At 36.6% G+C, this 17,683-nt stretch overlaps 1 protein-coding gene across 3 annotated transcripts in view; it reads left to right on the forward strand.

The window, feature by feature from the left end:
- The window catches only part of bark (C-type lectin domain-containing protein bark beetle), a 77,898-nt gene that overhangs the window by 21,418 nt on the left and 38,797 nt on the right, over positions 1-17,683 (forward strand). For all 3 annotated transcript variants that reach the window (XM_073971263.1, XM_073971265.1, XM_073971264.1), the window contains exon 2: positions 5,134-5,996. In XM_073971263.1, the coding sequence (XP_073827364.1) occupies positions 5,379-5,996 (618 nt within the window). In that variant the 5' untranslated portion in view covers positions 5,134-5,378. The remainder of the gene's footprint in view (positions 1-5,133; positions 5,997-17,683) is intronic.

Consider the following 17,683-nt stretch of genomic DNA (forward strand, 5'->3'; position numbering starts at 1 on the left):
CACAGGATTCCAAAGGATATATTAATTTATTTAGTTAACTGGTTTCCTTTACGATGTCTCCAGATAATAAATAAAATGTTTAATTCACAATATATTATCAAAACAAAAATAATTTCTTCAGATTTTGAATCAAATTTTCTCAGTTGCAAATGTTTTGAGCAGAACCAAAAGTGAATTCGAGCTTTGTTTTGAATATTTTTTGTAAAATAAGTGAAATTTTTCCAAATTAATTTTTAAATCTTTAAAAAGGATTCAATAAACAATCAATCTACAAAAATATTGGCATTTCAAATCCACAAACTACCTCAGAACTATATAAAATATGAACTAGTCATTCCAGTTGCAAATGTTTTGAGCAGCACTGTATGTATGTATATTCTTGATCAGCGTACAATTCTACATCGATAAAGCCATGTCCGTCCGTCTATCCGTCTATGGAAATCACTATAGCATCCAAAAGGGATTGTAGTGTTTGATACAATTTTGGTCAAATGTTTTGTAGGTCCGTAAAACATTTGGTATGGAAAATGTACAATATAAGTCCACGATTTGGTATAACCCCGATATAACGGTGTTTTTCCAGAGGCTAACAAACATTCCATCAAAACTGTCTATATAGATCCACATTTGATGGTAGCCCCCATATAGCGCAAGGTTTCGATTTACAATATTTTGATTTTGACAAGGTCTAATTTTTCCACCGACTTGGTTGTGGGAAGCAAGGAATACCCAATTAAAAAATATATTTTTAATTAATTAAAATAATTAAGCTATCATAAACTAAGGAGTTTGCATCGAAAAAGTTAATTCTAGCGAAGTCCCACACACACAACCAATGTGTTACGATCGTTTCGCTGGTGGTTGGTCAATTCATCAGACAAAACAAGACACTAGGCGGACTTTGATAGAAAAAACCTTCAAAAATGCTTCATATCTGCTAATTTGCAATAATATCTGTATAAATAGAAGTTATCAAAACTCCACATTTGTATTTTTTGTATCTGATATGCCTAATGAGTTGATTAACCACCAGCGAAACGATCGTAGCACATTAATTGGATATTAGAATTAATCGTTTTTTTTCGTTGGAGAGCTATCGCACACAGAAACTAGTGTGAAAATCTGAAACGGATTTAGTATATAAATCCATATTTCGAAAAGCATCGAAGTCTAAATGTCCTCTTCAGCCATAAAGCTGACTATATTCAGGGGATGTACACAAAAAGGCATATAAATGCGATAAACATTTTTCTTATATCAGGACATTTTGCCACAGATCAATCAGTGTGCAGGGTTGCATCCTCTTCCTATGACTGTATAACTCTCCAACGGTTCAACCGATTTGGTCTCAACTTTGTATTTCTTAAATTTTGTCCAGACTCAGTTAATGTTCGAATGTGGGTCATATCAGTCCAATCCTTCGGGTACCTCTCTCACAAAAGTTAAAAATATTTCGCTGAAATGGCGAGCACGGGCAGGTCCATACTTTCTGACTATGACTTTTGAAAGAAATGACTCCAAAATAAGATCCACAAACAAAATGAACTTGTCAGTAAATTCATTCAGGTATCTACTCCGAAAAAGTTCAACCATTTTGCGATTTAATCCAAATCAAATTTATTAGCAAAGCGTAATGCTTGGTTTACATTTACGAAGTCCACTCGATTTCAACTGTCAATTCCTTTGCGTATACATCAAATGAAAACTCATCTGAAATCCATTGACATATACTCAAAGAAATTGACAGTTTAAATCGAATGGATTTCGAAAATGTAAACCAAGCATAAGCGTTTATTCGGAACCATTGAGATAAAAGCCTTAAAGTTTCGATAATTTTGTTCGACAAATTTATACCTCCAAAAAGGCAACATAATTCTAAAGACCCTCTAAATTAATAATGTTTAGAAAAATCGATTTTTGTTGCGTAGCCAGTATTCGATCTGTCTTTAGATGGTAGTTCCAATTCACACAGGCTGAGGGTATATCTCTGTCGACAAAGCCGGCTTATACATTTTTACTTGTATTAAAAAACCAATTGCATTTTCAAAATGACAAAAAAATTTGGAAACATACAGCATAATTCTTTAAGTGTTTGAGGGGAAAGTGTCATAGTTATTCCACTGACAGATCAACTCAGTACATTTAGATCGAATACACCCGAATAAACTCTTCTACATTTATTACAAGAGTACTATTTGAACATTTTTAGAACATTCGGGCCAATATCGAGGGAAATATGGAGAATAAAATTATAATAGCCTTGTGATAGAGACCACAAAGGCTACCTGCAGTTAAAACCTGGTCCTAACAGCATTTTTGTAAGGAAGGTGTATCCAATTTTTGGGATATTTCTGAGCTTATATCTCGAAATGTTTTATATTAAAGTTTAAAAGTGTTGATCTTTTGAGGAGGAGGTACCTAAAGGAATGGGCCGACATTGTCCATCCTGGAACTTGATGTAAGTGGGGGCTTTAACAAGAACAAGTAAAAAAGTATATATACCCTCAGCCTGTGTATATTGAAACAACTTTTTCCCAAAAAACGTATGTATTCAGGGGGTTTTAAAATTTTTAAAAATCAAAAGTTTTGCGGAGAAGATACTAAAAGGAATGGATCGACATTGACCATTATGGAAGTGGATCTCCAGCCACTACATATGGTGCCATAGGGGGTTTTTACACCCTTTGGGTTGTTTGCTCAAGAAGTATTGACTTGCCCCTGAAAAAAACTTTTACCACCGTAATTGAGGCAGCGAATGCAAATTGCTTCAACAAAAATTAAAGTGATTCGATTGCAGGTCTTAAAGTGAACTTATCCGACATTTTTTGTGGGAGGTACCGGATGAAGTGGACAAATATAGTCCATATTTGAACCTAATCTATATCTGGTAGATATATTAGGATGTGTAAAGTATGGACCAATTCGGCCACTCCCTTCAAGAGTTACCGTACGAACAATTTTTCCGAACATTTTTGAACTTTTGTGGGGGAGGTACCTGAAGGAGTGGACCGATGTGGCTTATCTGCGAGCTGAAACAATGTTTGGACAAAATACTACTAAGGCCAAATATTGGATCGAATCGGCAGATCCGTTCGAGAGTTATCTTGCGCTCCATCTACCTCACACGGTGTCATAGGGGTTTTTGCAACTTGCAGGCTATTTTCTCATGAAGTATGGACTTGCCCCTGATGAAACTTGTACCGTCGTATTGAGGGCAGTGAATACAAGTTGCTAAAAAAAATCAAAGCAATTGGAAAGATGGCCCTAAACTGAACTTTTCCGAAATTTTGTGTGGGAGGTACCCGAAGGAGTGGACCGATTGAGTTCATATTGAAACCTTATCTAAGTCTGGTACACATTTCACGATGGGTAAAGTATGGACCAAATCGGTTACCCCTTCAAGAGTTATCGTGCGCACAAATTTTCCGAACATTTCTAACTTTTGTGGTTTTGAGTTTGGTAATATTAAGTATAAACATAGTTTAAGTTTGAAGATAGGCCATAACGATCTACTCGTTCCGAAAAGTTTGAAACATTTGTGGGGGAGGTACAAATGTTTCATATTTTCGCTAAAATAGTGCGAACTATAACTCCGAAAGGGAGTAACCGAATTGTCCCACACAAAGCTTGGAAAGAGTGCAATTTAAGGACTCGTCTGGGATCGGCGGTACAATTTTTTTCGGGGGAAAGTCCATTGTTCCTTAGAAATATAACTAAAAACCTCTGTAGACGTCAGAAGTATTGTGTTTACTTCTTTTCTTAAGGTTTGAGGCTGGGGGTATATCTCGACACAGCTGACAAATACTGTCTGACTTAGTTTTATCTCAAAATACTTCTAATTTTAGATAATTTTAAAGTCCCTTGCAGAAATAATAAAAATTAAAAAAAATATGAAAATTGGGGAATATCAAGTTTTACCCATAGGAAGAACGCTATTGCTTTTGGTGAAAATCGGTTCAGATTTGGATTTAGCTCCCATATATATTTTCGGCCGATTTCGAGTATTTGCTGCACCAAACACCCTATATACATATGTCCGATTTCCATGAATTTTGGAATGTGTGACTGAATGCGGCCTAGAAATAAACGTGCCAAATTATATTGAAATCGGTTTAGATTTGAATATAGCTCCCATATATATTTTCGGACAATTTCAAGTATTTGCTGCATCAAACACGTTTGGAATGTGTGAATGAATTCGGCCTAGAAATAAATGTGCCAAATTATGTGTATTGAAATCGCTTCAGATTTGGATATAGCTCCCTTATATATTTTCGACCGATTTTACGTATTTGCTGCACAAAACACGCTATATATGACCGATTTCTATGAAATTTGGAATGTGTCACTGAATTCGAAATTCAAGGAATAAATGTGGCAAATTATTTCAAAATCGTTTTAGATTTGGATATAGCTCCCATGTATATTTTCGGCCGATTTGAGATATTTGATGAACCAAACACCCTATATCTGTCCAAATTTGATCAAATTTGGAATGTGTGGCGGAATTTGGTCCAGTAATAAGTGTACCATATTATTTTGGAATCGGTTTAGATTTCGGTATAGCTACCAATATACATATATTTTACATATTCACAGTGGTGTAGGGTATCATATAGTCGGCCCCGACCGACTTTAATCCTTTCCTTACTGGTTTAATATAAAAAAGTGTTAATCATTTAATTGAACTAAATTTGAGCGATTGCTCGCTACATATCTAGTTCAATCTCCATGGTAAAAGGATCATATTAAATAATGTTGCTATAATCATTGCTATTTTAAATCAGATTTCTTTTGCGAATATTTAAACTAAGCTATACGTTGCAATACCAAAAAAGTTTCTCTCACGCTTTACTTTCGGAAATTTAGCAACAAAACTACATGAACTTACAATGGCCTCCTCGTCATAGAGCGGTGTAGGAGGTGTAAAACAAACAACAAATTTGCCGTTAAAAACATCAAAATAAACATGAAAAAACATAAAAACAACTGTAACATGAGCGGGAATATTAAAACCAAACGCCCCAGTAACCCTACGAAAATAAAAACAACATCTAACAACAAACAAACTAAACAATAATTAAAATCCATTAAATTAATACGTGTGTTTTGTGTTCTTGTATTTGGTTTCAGTTTCAGCTACCTGAAAAAGAAGAATTAAAAAAAGTAATAAAGAAAACAAAAATCCCCCAATTATGTGGCCTTTAATGAAAAATCCAGTTTTTAACCTTAAAACTCCAATATTAAGCAAATAAAAAAAAGAAAAGTGTTCCAATTTTATTCTAAGAAATTAAATTTTAAACGAAGAAAAGTGAAAACGAAAGAAAAATAATCAAACAACGAAAATAACGAAGTTTTAGTGCCTTAAGAAAATCAATATGACGTCGAGGCGTCGTCATAATCATCACAATAACAACAACAGCAGCAGCAGCAACAACTCCACAACAACCAACAAATGCCTTCAACTCATAGATTTAAGTTTCCTGCTACTGACTGCTGCCGTCTTTGTCAGTCCCTCATCAGGCTATGCACAAAATAGTGAATTATACGAATCATCAGAGTTCCTTGGTGCCAATAGTCAATATGACGCCGACCCAGATTTTAGGGCGGACAATCAGTTGCATTTCATACCACCACCATTGCCCACCACCTCAACACCCAAGAGGGAGCACGAAAACCAACAACAACACCAGGAAACCATAGAGGAAAATGGTTTATCATTCGCCTATGATGACAATACACCATCGTTGATGTCACCACCATCAAATCCTGTGGTGGTAAACAATGATGGAGGAGCAACGCCATCGACAACATATACGGAATTAAGTGGTGGTAGTATCACAAGTGACCGCATATTACGTTCCAGCGAAAGTCCTTATGCGGCACGTGAACACATCATCGTGGAAAAGGGTGCCAAACTAATTATTGAACCGGGAGTTCGTATCGAATTTGCCCCCACTGTGGGTATTACAGTGCGTGGCATTCTTCATGCTGTGGTAAGTACAAAAGAATGTCATAAAATAGACAGCACGCTTTGTGTTGTAATTCAATCAAAATTGTGCTTTTCATACAATAGCGTTGAATTAAATTTTTCTGGTATGCAGACACTTATGTAAATTTAAAGGTACGTATGGGTCATACCATGCAACATAATTTTCAAAGGGGAGGACAATAAAGTTGCGATAAAAGTGTTCGTAAAAATATAACAGTCTTTGTTATTAGGTCCTCATACTCTTCATAGATCATCTCATTGAAGATAAATTATATTCTCCGATAGATTATCGATGGATCTTTTCACAGGACATCTTTGGAGGTTCTCATAGAAGATAGATAGATCTTCTCACAGAAGATCAATGAATCCTCTCACAGAAGATCGATAGACATTCTCAAAGGAAATCAATGGATCTTCCCACAGAAGAACAACGCATCTTCTCACAGAAAATCGATTGATATTCTCACAGAAGATCAATGGATCTTCTCTCAAAAGATCAATGGATCTTTACACAGAAGATCGATGGATCTTTTCACAGAAGATCGTTAGATCTTCTCATAGAAGATCGTTAGATCTTCTCATAGAAAATCGATAAATCTTCTCGCACAAGATCCTCCTAGGTGATCGATGGATCTCCTCCCTGAACATCGATTGATCTTCCCACAGACAATTGATGGATTTTCTCCTAGCAGCGCGATAGATCTTCTCATCATCTTCGCGCCGAAGATCATTAGATCTTCTCACAATAAGTTAATAGATCATTGCACAGAATATCGATAGATCAACTCATAGTAGAACGATGGACGTACTCACAGAAGATCGATGCATTTTCTCAACAGGGATTGATGAAGATTGATGAAACTTCTCAAAAATGATCGATACATCTTTTCAAAGAAGATCGATAGATCTTCTCACATAAGATCGATAGATATTCTCCCAAAAGATCGATGGATCTTCTTCCAGAGGATCGATAGACCTTCTCCAAGAAGATCGATAGATCTTCTCCCAAAAGATCGATAGATCTTCTCACATAAGATCGATAGATCTTCTCGCAGAAGATCGATGGATCTTCTTCCAGAGGATCGATAGATCTTCTCCCAAAAGACCGTCAGATTAACTCACAGAAGATCGTTAGATCTTCTCGCAGAAGGTCGATGGATCTTCTTCCAGAGTATCGATAGATCTTCTCCCAGAAGATCGATGGATCTTCTTCCAGAAGGTCGATAGATGATCGATAGATCTTCTCCCAAAAGATTGATAGATCTTCTCCCAGAAGATCGACAGATCTTCTCCCAGAAGGTCGGTGCATCTTCTTCCAGGGGATCGATAGCTCTTCTCGCAGAAGATCATTAGATCTTCTCTCAGAAGGTCGATGGATCTTCTTCCAGAAGGTCGATAGATGATCGATAGATCTTCTCCCAAAAGATTGATAGATCTTCTCCCAGAAGATCGACAGATCTTCTCCCAGAAGGTCGCTGCATCTTCTTCCAGGGGATCGATAGCTCTTCTCGCAGAAGATCATTAGATCTTCTCCCAGAAGATCGATGGATCTTCTTCCAGAAGGTCGATAGATGATCGATAGATCTTCTCCCAAAAGATTGATAGATCTTCTCCCAGAAGATCGACAGATCTTCTCCCAGAAGGTCGGTGCATCTTCTTCCAGGGAATCGATAGATCTTCTCGCAGAAGATTGATGGATCTTCTTCCAGCGGATCGACAGATCTTCTCCCAGAAGATCGATAGATCTTTTCCCAGAAGATCGATGGATCTTTTCTCAGAAGATCGATAGATCTTTTCTTTTAGAAGATCGATGGATCTTCTTTCAGAGGATCGACAGACCTTCTCCCAGAAGATCGATGGATCTTCTTCCAGAAGATCGATAGATCTTCTCCCAGAAAATCGATAGATCTTCCCAGAAGATCGATGGATCTTCTTCCAGAGGATCGATAGATCTTCTCTCAGAAGATCGATGGATCTTCTTCCAGAGGATCGATAGATCTTCTCCCAGAAGATCGATAGATCTTCTCCAAGAAGAGCGATAGATCTTCTCCCAGAAGATCGATACATCTTCTCCCAGAAGAGCGATAGATCTTCTCCCAGAAGATCGATAGATCTTCTCACATAAGATCGATAGATCTTCTCGCAGAAGGTCGATGGATCTTCTTCCAGAGTATCGATAGATCTTCTCCAAGAAGAGCGATAGATCTTCTCCCAGAAGATCGATACATCTTCTCCCAGAAGATTGATAGATCTTCTCCAAGAAGAGCGATAGATCTTCTCCCAGAAGATCGATAGATCTTCTCTCAGAAGATCGATGGATCTTCTTCCAGAAGATCGATAGATCTTCTCCTAGAAGATCGATAGATCTTCCCAGAAGATCGATGGATCTTCTTCCAGAGGATCGATAGATCTTCTCTCAGAAGATCGATGGATCTTCTTCCAGAGGATCGATAGATCTTCTCTCAGAAGATCGATGGATCTTCTTCCAGAGGATCGATAGATCTTCTCCCAGAAGATCGATAGATCTTCTCCAAGAAGAGCGATAGATCTTCTCCCAGAAGATCGATACATCTTCTCCCAGAAGATTGATAGATATTCTTCCAGAGGATCGACAGATCTTCTCCCAGAAGATCGATAGATCTTTTCCCAGAAGATCGATGGATCTTCTCTCAAAAGATCGATAGATCTTTTCTTTTAGAAGATCGATGGATCTTCTTTCAGAGGATCGACAGACCTTCTCCCAGAAGATCGATGGATCTTCTTCCAGAAGATCGATAGATCTTCTCCCAGAAGATCGATAGATCTTCCCAGAAGATCGATGGATCTTCTTCCAGAGGATCGATAGATCTTCTCTCAGAAGATCTATAGATCTTCTCCAAGAAGAGCGATAGATCTTCTCCCAGAAGATCGATACATCTTCTCCCAGAAGAGCGATAGATCTTCTCCCAGAAGATCGATAGATCTTCTCACATAAGATCGATAGATCTTCTCGCAGAAGGTCGATGGATCTTCTTTCAGAGTATCGATAGATCTTCTCCAAGAAGAGCGATAGATCTTCTCCTAGAAGATCGATACATCTTCTCCCAGAAGATTGATAGATCTTCTCCAAGAAGAGCGATAGATCTTCTCCCAGAAGATCGATAGATCTTCTCTCAGAAGATCGATGGATCTTCTTCCAGAAGATCGATAGATCTTCTCCTAGAAGATCGATAGATCTTCTTCCAGAGGATCGATAGATCTTCTCTCAGAAGATCGATGGATCTTCTTCCAGAGGATCGATAGATCTTCTCTCAGAAGATCGATGGATCTTCTTCTAGAGGATCGATAGATCTTCTCCCAGAAGATCGATAGATCTTCTCCAAGAAGAGCGATAGATCTTCTCCCAGAAGATCGATACATCTTCTCCCAGAAGATTGATAGATCTTCTCCAAGAAGAGCGATAGATCTTCTCCCAGAAGATCGATAGATCTTCTCCCAGAAGATTGATAGATCTTCTCCCAGAAGATTGATAGATCTTCTCCCAGAAGATCGAGAGATCTTCTCCCAGAAGGTCGATAGATCTTCTCCCAGAAGGTCGATAGATCTTCTCTCAGAAGATCAATGGATCTTCTTCCAGAGGATCGATAGATCTTCTCCCAGAAGATCGATGGATCTTCTTCCAGAGGATCGATAGATCTTCTCATAGAAGCTCGATAGATCTTCTTCCAGAGGATCGATAGATCTTCTCATAGAAGCTCGATAGATCTTCTTCCAGAGGATCGATAGATCTTCTCCCAGAAGATCGATAGATCTTCTCCCAGCAGATCGATGGATCTTCTTCCAGAGGATCGATAGATCTTCTTCCAGAAAATCGATACACCTTTTCCCAGAAGATCGATATACCTTCTTTCAGAAGATCGATGGATCTCCTTCCAGAGGATCAATAGATCTTCTCCCAAAAGATCGTTAGATCTTCTCCCAGAAGGTCGATGCATCTTCTCCAAGAAGATCGATAGATCTTCTCCCAGAAGGTCGAAAGATCTTCTCCCAGAAGATCGATAGATCTTCTCCCAGTAGATCGATATATCTTCTCCCAAAATACCGATAGATCTTCTCCCACACAAGATCAGTGAATTTCTTACAAAGGATCATCTCGTCGTTCTCACAGAAGATCGTACATAGATCGATCGATTTAGAAGAAGATCTATGAAACTTCTAGGAGAAGACCTATCGAACTTCCACAAGAAGAAGATCTATGCAACTTTCAAATGAATATCTATGGATCTTCTAGGAGTAGATCTAGAATATATGAAGATCTTCTCTTAAAAGATCCACCAATCTCTTCTTTGAAGATCGTTTTATCTACTTCTAGAAGATCCATACATTTTCATTCAGAAAATCCATAGATCTTCTCACAGGCGACACATGGACCTTTTCCTTGAAGATATTTAGTTCTTCTGCTAGAAGATCCATAAAACTTCTCCTTTAACGTCGTTGAATTGCGATAGGTTTTCTCCTAGAATGTCCAGAGCTCTTCTTCTGAAAGAACCATACATCTTCTCCAAGAAAATCTATCGATCTACTCTTTAGAAGATCCATCGATCTTCTCCTATTAGATCCATAGATTTTCTTCTAGAAAATTGGAGATCCAAGGGCTACGGACATCTCAGAGGGTTAAACGCGAGATACGATTCCAAGCTGGAACCCAAGGGCCACGGACACCTCATAGGGTAAAACGTGAGGGAGGGAGTTCAAGGTGGAGGACCCAAGGGTTAAGGACGCCTCAGAAAAGATTCATAGATTTTCTTCTAGAAAATTGGTAATCTTCTCCTATTGAACTTCTCCGATAGGTTCAGTAAGTCTTCGATGGATCTTTTCGTTATAGAAGATCAATACGTCTTCTGATTATACCCAGACCTACTGTTTTTTTTTTATTATCATAGAGGTCGAAGTGTGTTTTTATAGAAGACAAAGAGTCTTCTAATAAAAGACCAAAGTGTCTTTTCATTAAATTTTTGGAACACCTCAAAGAAGGTCAATGCCTCTTCCCATAATGTTAATTTTTTAAGGGAGATTCCGAGCTGTAATCGTTGATATCTTAAGAGATAATATTTTAAGCACTTTCGCATCTCTAACCTTTCATTTTAAGATTAGTAACTGAGAAAAGTTTCAAAGGTAGCATTGAGCTTTTCCTATGCACGATTCAGCTGTTTGTGTTTCTATTTGTTTATATTTCCGAGACATCTTTAACCTCCGCTTTAAAGAAATTGCAAACAAAAATACATTTTGAGATCACTTTTCATGTGGTTTTTCTTTTCTTTTTTGCTTTATAATCTACTTAGCACCGCTGTTAACGACCCTAATTACAGATTGACACAATTACTCATTTTGCACATTTAGTTTGGCGCTCCATTTACGTTGTGCGATTAAAATGAATGAATGAATGAATCACTTTTGGTGTTTTATTTCATTTCGTGTACTGTCATAAGTTGTTCCGGCAACAACAACAACAAAAACATTTGTTTATATGTACCCCCTGACCATGATAAGCTAACGAATCACTGATGTTGTTGCATTTTGTTTAAGTTTCACTAACTATACCAGTGAGTATTCACCTGTTTCTGTGGGTTTTGGGATTCCAACGTTCAGCGTTATCAAACAGTGGTGGCTTATCAGTTTGTCAGCGATTCACTTTGGCAATCTTTGTTAATATCGCCGATGTTGAGATAATGTCATAAGCATTAATGTTGATAACAACAGACGAGCGTAATGCTTACGGGGTTCTGCACAGAACATGTGTGCAATATTAGAAACGACCTCAGGGAACAGGTTGGAATTTCATTGTTGTGAAAAAAGCACAGTGGGCCAAGGTGAGGTTCTTTTAAATCAATATTCTGGAATTGTTTGTTTTCTTTTTTCAGTTAAATTAGTGGGCAAATTTTCAGCCAGAAAATATTATATGAGCCGCTCAGTGCACACATCGATTTACTCCTTAAAACGAAAAGTTGAGAAACGCGATTACGTAGTGTATGTTTATTTGCTGGTCTTTTTCATTAGCAGGTTACATGTTTCGAATACACCAAACAGAGTCAGAGATATCTGTTATTAAAATAAAAATTTCAGTAACACTGCTATTTGACCAGCAACGCCAACACTGCTGGTATTGATTTACAGCTGTGACGGTCTACTTTCATTATCAGGTCCCTTAGAATTTGTCCTTTACCCATACACAGTGCGCCTGAACCAACTTTTTATGGAAAGTGCTTATACCAGGGAAGTTTTTGCGGATTCTAAAACTACAATGTTCATGAATGAGAAAAATAAAAAAAAATCGACGGAGAGCTTTTTATGTAAATCGCGTTCAAAGTTCACATTTTTAGGGTTTCTTTAGGTATTCACGATTTTGCTTGGAAACCGCAAGTTATTTCGAAGTGGGATTAGAGAAAATGTTATAGCAGTGAAAATTGTCTACAAGATTGACGTTTATGATATTTTTGTAGGTTTTACCATTTTTGAGATATAAAAGTTCAAATTGGGACAATGCGCTGACTGTAATTCCAAAATAATGCTATGGGGATCATTAAAAAACTCAGAATGTCTTCTTTAATATTGGTCACTTTTGTTGAAATGTGGGCAACCAAAACTGTTACATTCGTCGTTACAATTCAACTATAAAAAAGAAATGGGAAAAGACGACTATTTCGATAGGCCTGTTCGATAACTTCGCAAGTAGAAAGTATTTGCAAGTTCTTGCAACCATTTGCAAGTACTTCTCAGTTATCTTTTACTGAACAAGTTTGTTATCGAACAGCAATTTCTAAAAGTTTGTACACATATTTGGGTTATCGTATAGACCTGATATCTCCGATGTTTGACCACCTTTACCAACCTACTTCACATAATTGTAAAGGTGAGATTTTTCACATTCATGTCATGCTTTACTTTGGAATATCCCAACTAGAAGCGGAGACTTTTCTCCACATACGTTTTTTGTCCATTCCCTGAATATTATCCGACCATCACCAAAATCAATAGGCTTCAAATCTCTGGGATCACGATCAAAATTGGGTGATTTTGAACTCTTATTATAGCCTTCACCATCAATTATGTATATTCAAATCACATATTATCCCTTTCGGTAATGGGGCTAACATCTAAAGAAACGTGGACATGTACCGACAATTGTCTATCGGAATATTTTATACCCCCAACGAAGACTAAATGCCAAATTTCAGCAATGAAAAAGATTTTGAAAAAAAGTATCACGTCACGTGAAAAATTTGGAAAAATGCTAAACATAGAAGAATGGTTATTCTTTTCTATGTAGAGCATTTTACGTCATCTGGAGTACTGCACTGACGTTATATTGATGATAGTGGAAAATGATGGACCCCGAAAGTTATGGCGAAATCCTCTAACAACCCAGGATAACAAAACTATAAAAAAACATACCGTAAAGTTCGGAAAACTATCAGTTATAATATGGGGTTGTTTATTCGGGTTTGTAGGTCCTGAAAATTCAAACAAATTTCAATATAAATCTACAAGATAACGATCCTAAACATAAACCTTATTTACATAAGTAGAACGTGGTTATTTTACCATCGAAACCCCAGCCCAGATCTCACAGTCCAAATATGTGCCATTGGCTTTCACCAGAATAAAAAACAAAAAAAAAAAAACAAATTGGTCATGTTGTGGTATAAGGAAAACATTCATTGAGCGTTTTGAATGTAGAGCGATCTGCAGAAAACGTTTACAAATAAAGCACGAACCGACACATCATTGAACTTCGACATCAGAAAGCTGCAATCACAACATATTGCCACAACATTTTCCACCCAACGTGTCCTAATGCTCAATTAATGCACTACTCGTTCCATGTAAACAGCCGCAAAATCCATACTTGGATACCAGAGGGCTCCACCAAGGAATCCATAGTATGACCATTAGCGCCATGTTAACAACGAAAACAAATAGCAACGCGTAATCAATAGTAACGCGTAATTCACTGAGATGTATCAGGAGAAAAGGAGAAGCATATTTTCCGCAAAAACAGAGAGAAATGTGAAAGCGGGTATTTGAAAAAATCGAGATGTACACGAGCCAGAATGAAATCCGAAAATTCTACCAAAGAGTGAAACATCAAATTGATGGCTTTGTTACGGGTAAATCCTCCTGTAGAGACGAGCAAGGTAAACTGGCAACAGATACAGGTAGTGTGCTCAGGTTATGGAAAGAGCATTTTTCCAGACTAGTGGTATCCAATACTAACGAAGATGCCTAAGATACAACAGATCCAATCCCAGATGATGGTATTTGGTGCACGCAGAGAAAAAAATATGTTTGATCCAACAATATTCCAAGAGCAAAATATGTATTGTTAACATATTGTTGGATTCCTTATGTAGTATTGTGAATCCAACAATCGTTCTTGTTAAATCCAAAAATAGTTTGTGTCAACTGAACAATATTTCTCCCTTTTCTTCGAAATTTTTTTTCTCTTCTCTCGCTATTCGATGCCGTGTTGAAAAAACAATTTTGGTGAGTTGTGGTGTTTGTATGACATGCTGCCTTTATCTTTGTTTTTGTGTGTATGTATACCAACAATGAGACTCTTGTTTTTATTTGTTTCTGTTTTGTTCATTCTTCTTCTTTATTTCATTCTTCTTTCCTTTTCATGTTTGTTATGGTGTTTAATTATTCCTTATGTTGTGGTGGCTGCTTGTGGCTTTTGTTTGTCTTTGTTGTCAGCTAAAGTAGCAAACCATGTATTGCGTTCATCAATTCTCGTAATATTATACGCGATATTTATATCAAAGTTGTGTGGAAAGTGTATATGAGAAGTATATACACTCAAATCAAAAAATTTAGTATCTGGTTTTCAGGGCTGACAATATGTTTTGTAACAAATTTAGATTATGATTGTTCCTACAATCGGTATTGTTAACGATTTTTACAATATTGCGGAAATTCGAAAGTTGTTTTTGTTTTCTATGTTCGGAACAAAATATGGTATTTTTGGATTTGGATTAAAATGTTTGTACAAAACGAACACATTTTTGAACCAAAATAGGTATTTTTGTTCCAACAAAACCGAAAAATATTTATTCTCTGCGTGTGTATATTGACCGGTCAGGATGAGGTAAGGACATCAATAAAAAATACCAATGAGCAGATATTTGCCTTGCGGTAAATCCTGGAAAAGACCCAAGAGATGCAGATCGACACTTAACATCCAGCCATATACGTTTAAAGATGTTCTAAGCCATGTTTGAATTCTTTGTTAAATGTACCATACGCGGCTTCAGACAAGGAACAGACTTTCCTTCATCAGTTGTGAAATAAAAAGAAGAACTGTGGCCTAATTCTTACATACGTGATCGAGTTATTTCGAATACACTTTCGAGTGGAATCTTGCTAGTTTGAATTTGAAGATTTTGCAATAAAACTAAACAAAATCATACGCTAATGACTTTTTCCAATACAATGAGTATGAATAAAATATAATTTTAAAAAAATTAAGTTTCAGTGTTTTATTTAGAAATGCACTTAAATGCTTAGCCTCAATAAATATATTCTTTCTCATTATGGAATCTCTCAGTAAAACGGTTGCCGTTTAATTTTGCCACCATTTATAATTTACATAAATGCAAGCGTTTTATTTGAGAAATTCCATCATGAGAAAGAATATATTTATTGAGGCTAAGCGACAAATTATTTCATAGTTTTAAGTGCATTTCTAAATAAAACACTGAAACTTAGTTTTTTTAAATTATATTTTATACCATTGGGAACCCCTAATGCCAAATTACAGCAATTCGGCCTCAAAATGAAGATAAAATCCTCATAATACTCATAATAATTGGTCAACTGCAACTGTGTGGAAAATGAGTTACCAGAGTTGAAATGCAAGTTAAATAAAACACCGTAAAAACACTGTAAAATGGACCAATCTTTGTTTTAATTTCATATTCATGTATTGTCATCCAAATCTGAAAAGTGTGCAAAGTTTCAGTCCGATTGGTCAACTGCAACTGTGTCAAAATTGAGTTACCAGATTTGAAATGCAATTTAAATAAAACACCGTTAAATCACCACAAAATAGACCAATATTGGTTTTGATTCCATATTCATGTACTGTCATCTAAATATAAAAAGTGTGCAAAGTTTCTGTTCGAGCAACTGTGTTAAACATGAGTTACCAGATTTGAACTAAAAGGACCAAAGCAAGTTAAATAAAACACTGTAAAAAACAAAAAAACTTAATTTTTTTGCTATTTTATTTTACTTAATTTCATCTGAATATTTCTTTAATTGACTTAAGAATATTGCCGTTACGAATACAAATTTCAACCTTCGAATATGGCCGTAATAAATCTGCAATACAGAACAGCGAAATAAATAATAAAATATTTTGGTAAATCTAAAATAAATTGTATTGTCCAAGGTCGTACACGAATGTATTATTTGCTCAACGCAGACGCTGACTCCAGCAAAATTGTTAAACTATAACTCTCTAATTTCGTTTAGAACAAATGTTTTGTTTAGCAAATCCATAATTATTGCCTGAATAATACAACAAAGCCATTTTAACAATCATTCATTTATTTTAAACACCAGCGATCCATTTTTAGAGCCCATTCTGACGAGTACATTACCCGATGAGGTAAAAAGGTACCACATGTAGTATGTCCTATGATTTTTTAGTGTGCCCTTGTTTGTTCTTTCTAAGATTCTTTGAATTATTCTAACTGCACTTTATGGTATGGGCAAATTATCAAATACTTCCTGGCCATGTGTATTCTACTTCTATTACACAATGTTAGTTTCCGGAATTCGATTCAGTTTTAATTAAATCTAATAAACATTCTACGTACTTTAACACAACTTTGCGGAAGTCAATGCGTTCACCCCACAACTAAAGCTACCTGTCATTACAGCTAATAACCTCTCCCCCTGTTACAATTGTTGGTAACAGCAACAAAGCTTTAGTAGTGGTTGGTCGCTCGGTCAATGGTAAACTGAGAATAAGGTAACCTTACAAATTCTTAGCCATTGACTTTACTAACTATGTTGTGTTACCTCATCTAACTTATCCCTCCCTTCCACACTTGTAAGTTTACGAGAGGAAATAAAGAAAAGAATCGTATAAAAAATATGCCAAAAGTAACTGGTCGGTCTTCCTGTCAACACATAGCCCAACAACACTTATATGGTCACTTCAGAACAAAATAATAAAAAAAAAATAATTTCTCAGTCACTTACAAAACCATATGCTGCTGCTACTGCTACCCGCTTTAGTATCTTTTTATGACCTTATCTGCTTTTTGTAAAGTCCAGGGTGCCATTCATACGAAATCATGACTAATTTCAAGTGTTTGAGCTTTTATGCGGCGATGAGGAATGAATCTTGTGACGATGCTTCTTGAAAGATGTTTTTCGTTTTTGCAAAAAGAAATAAGCAAATAAGTCCAGTCATCCCGCCAATAAAAAAATGGAAATAAGTTTGCGCGGAAACGCAGAGGTCAATGAATCAATGAACAGAGTCAGTCACACTTTTTCGATCCCAGCAAAAATAGTTGGTTAGCGTAGCTAGACACTTGCTCCCTTATCAGCGCTGTTGGCATGTGTCATCTGTATTTGCTCTTCATTTCGAAGTTAGTTCTGCGGAATTAATAACTTCATTATGTTGCCCTTTATGAAGTCAAA

This window comes from Musca autumnalis, unplaced genomic scaffold, assembly GCF_047663935.1.
Source record: "Musca autumnalis isolate F117 unplaced genomic scaffold, ASM4766393v1 scaffold_2, whole genome shotgun sequence".
Classification (NCBI taxonomy): Eukaryota; Metazoa; Arthropoda; class Insecta; order Diptera; family Muscidae; genus Musca; species Musca autumnalis.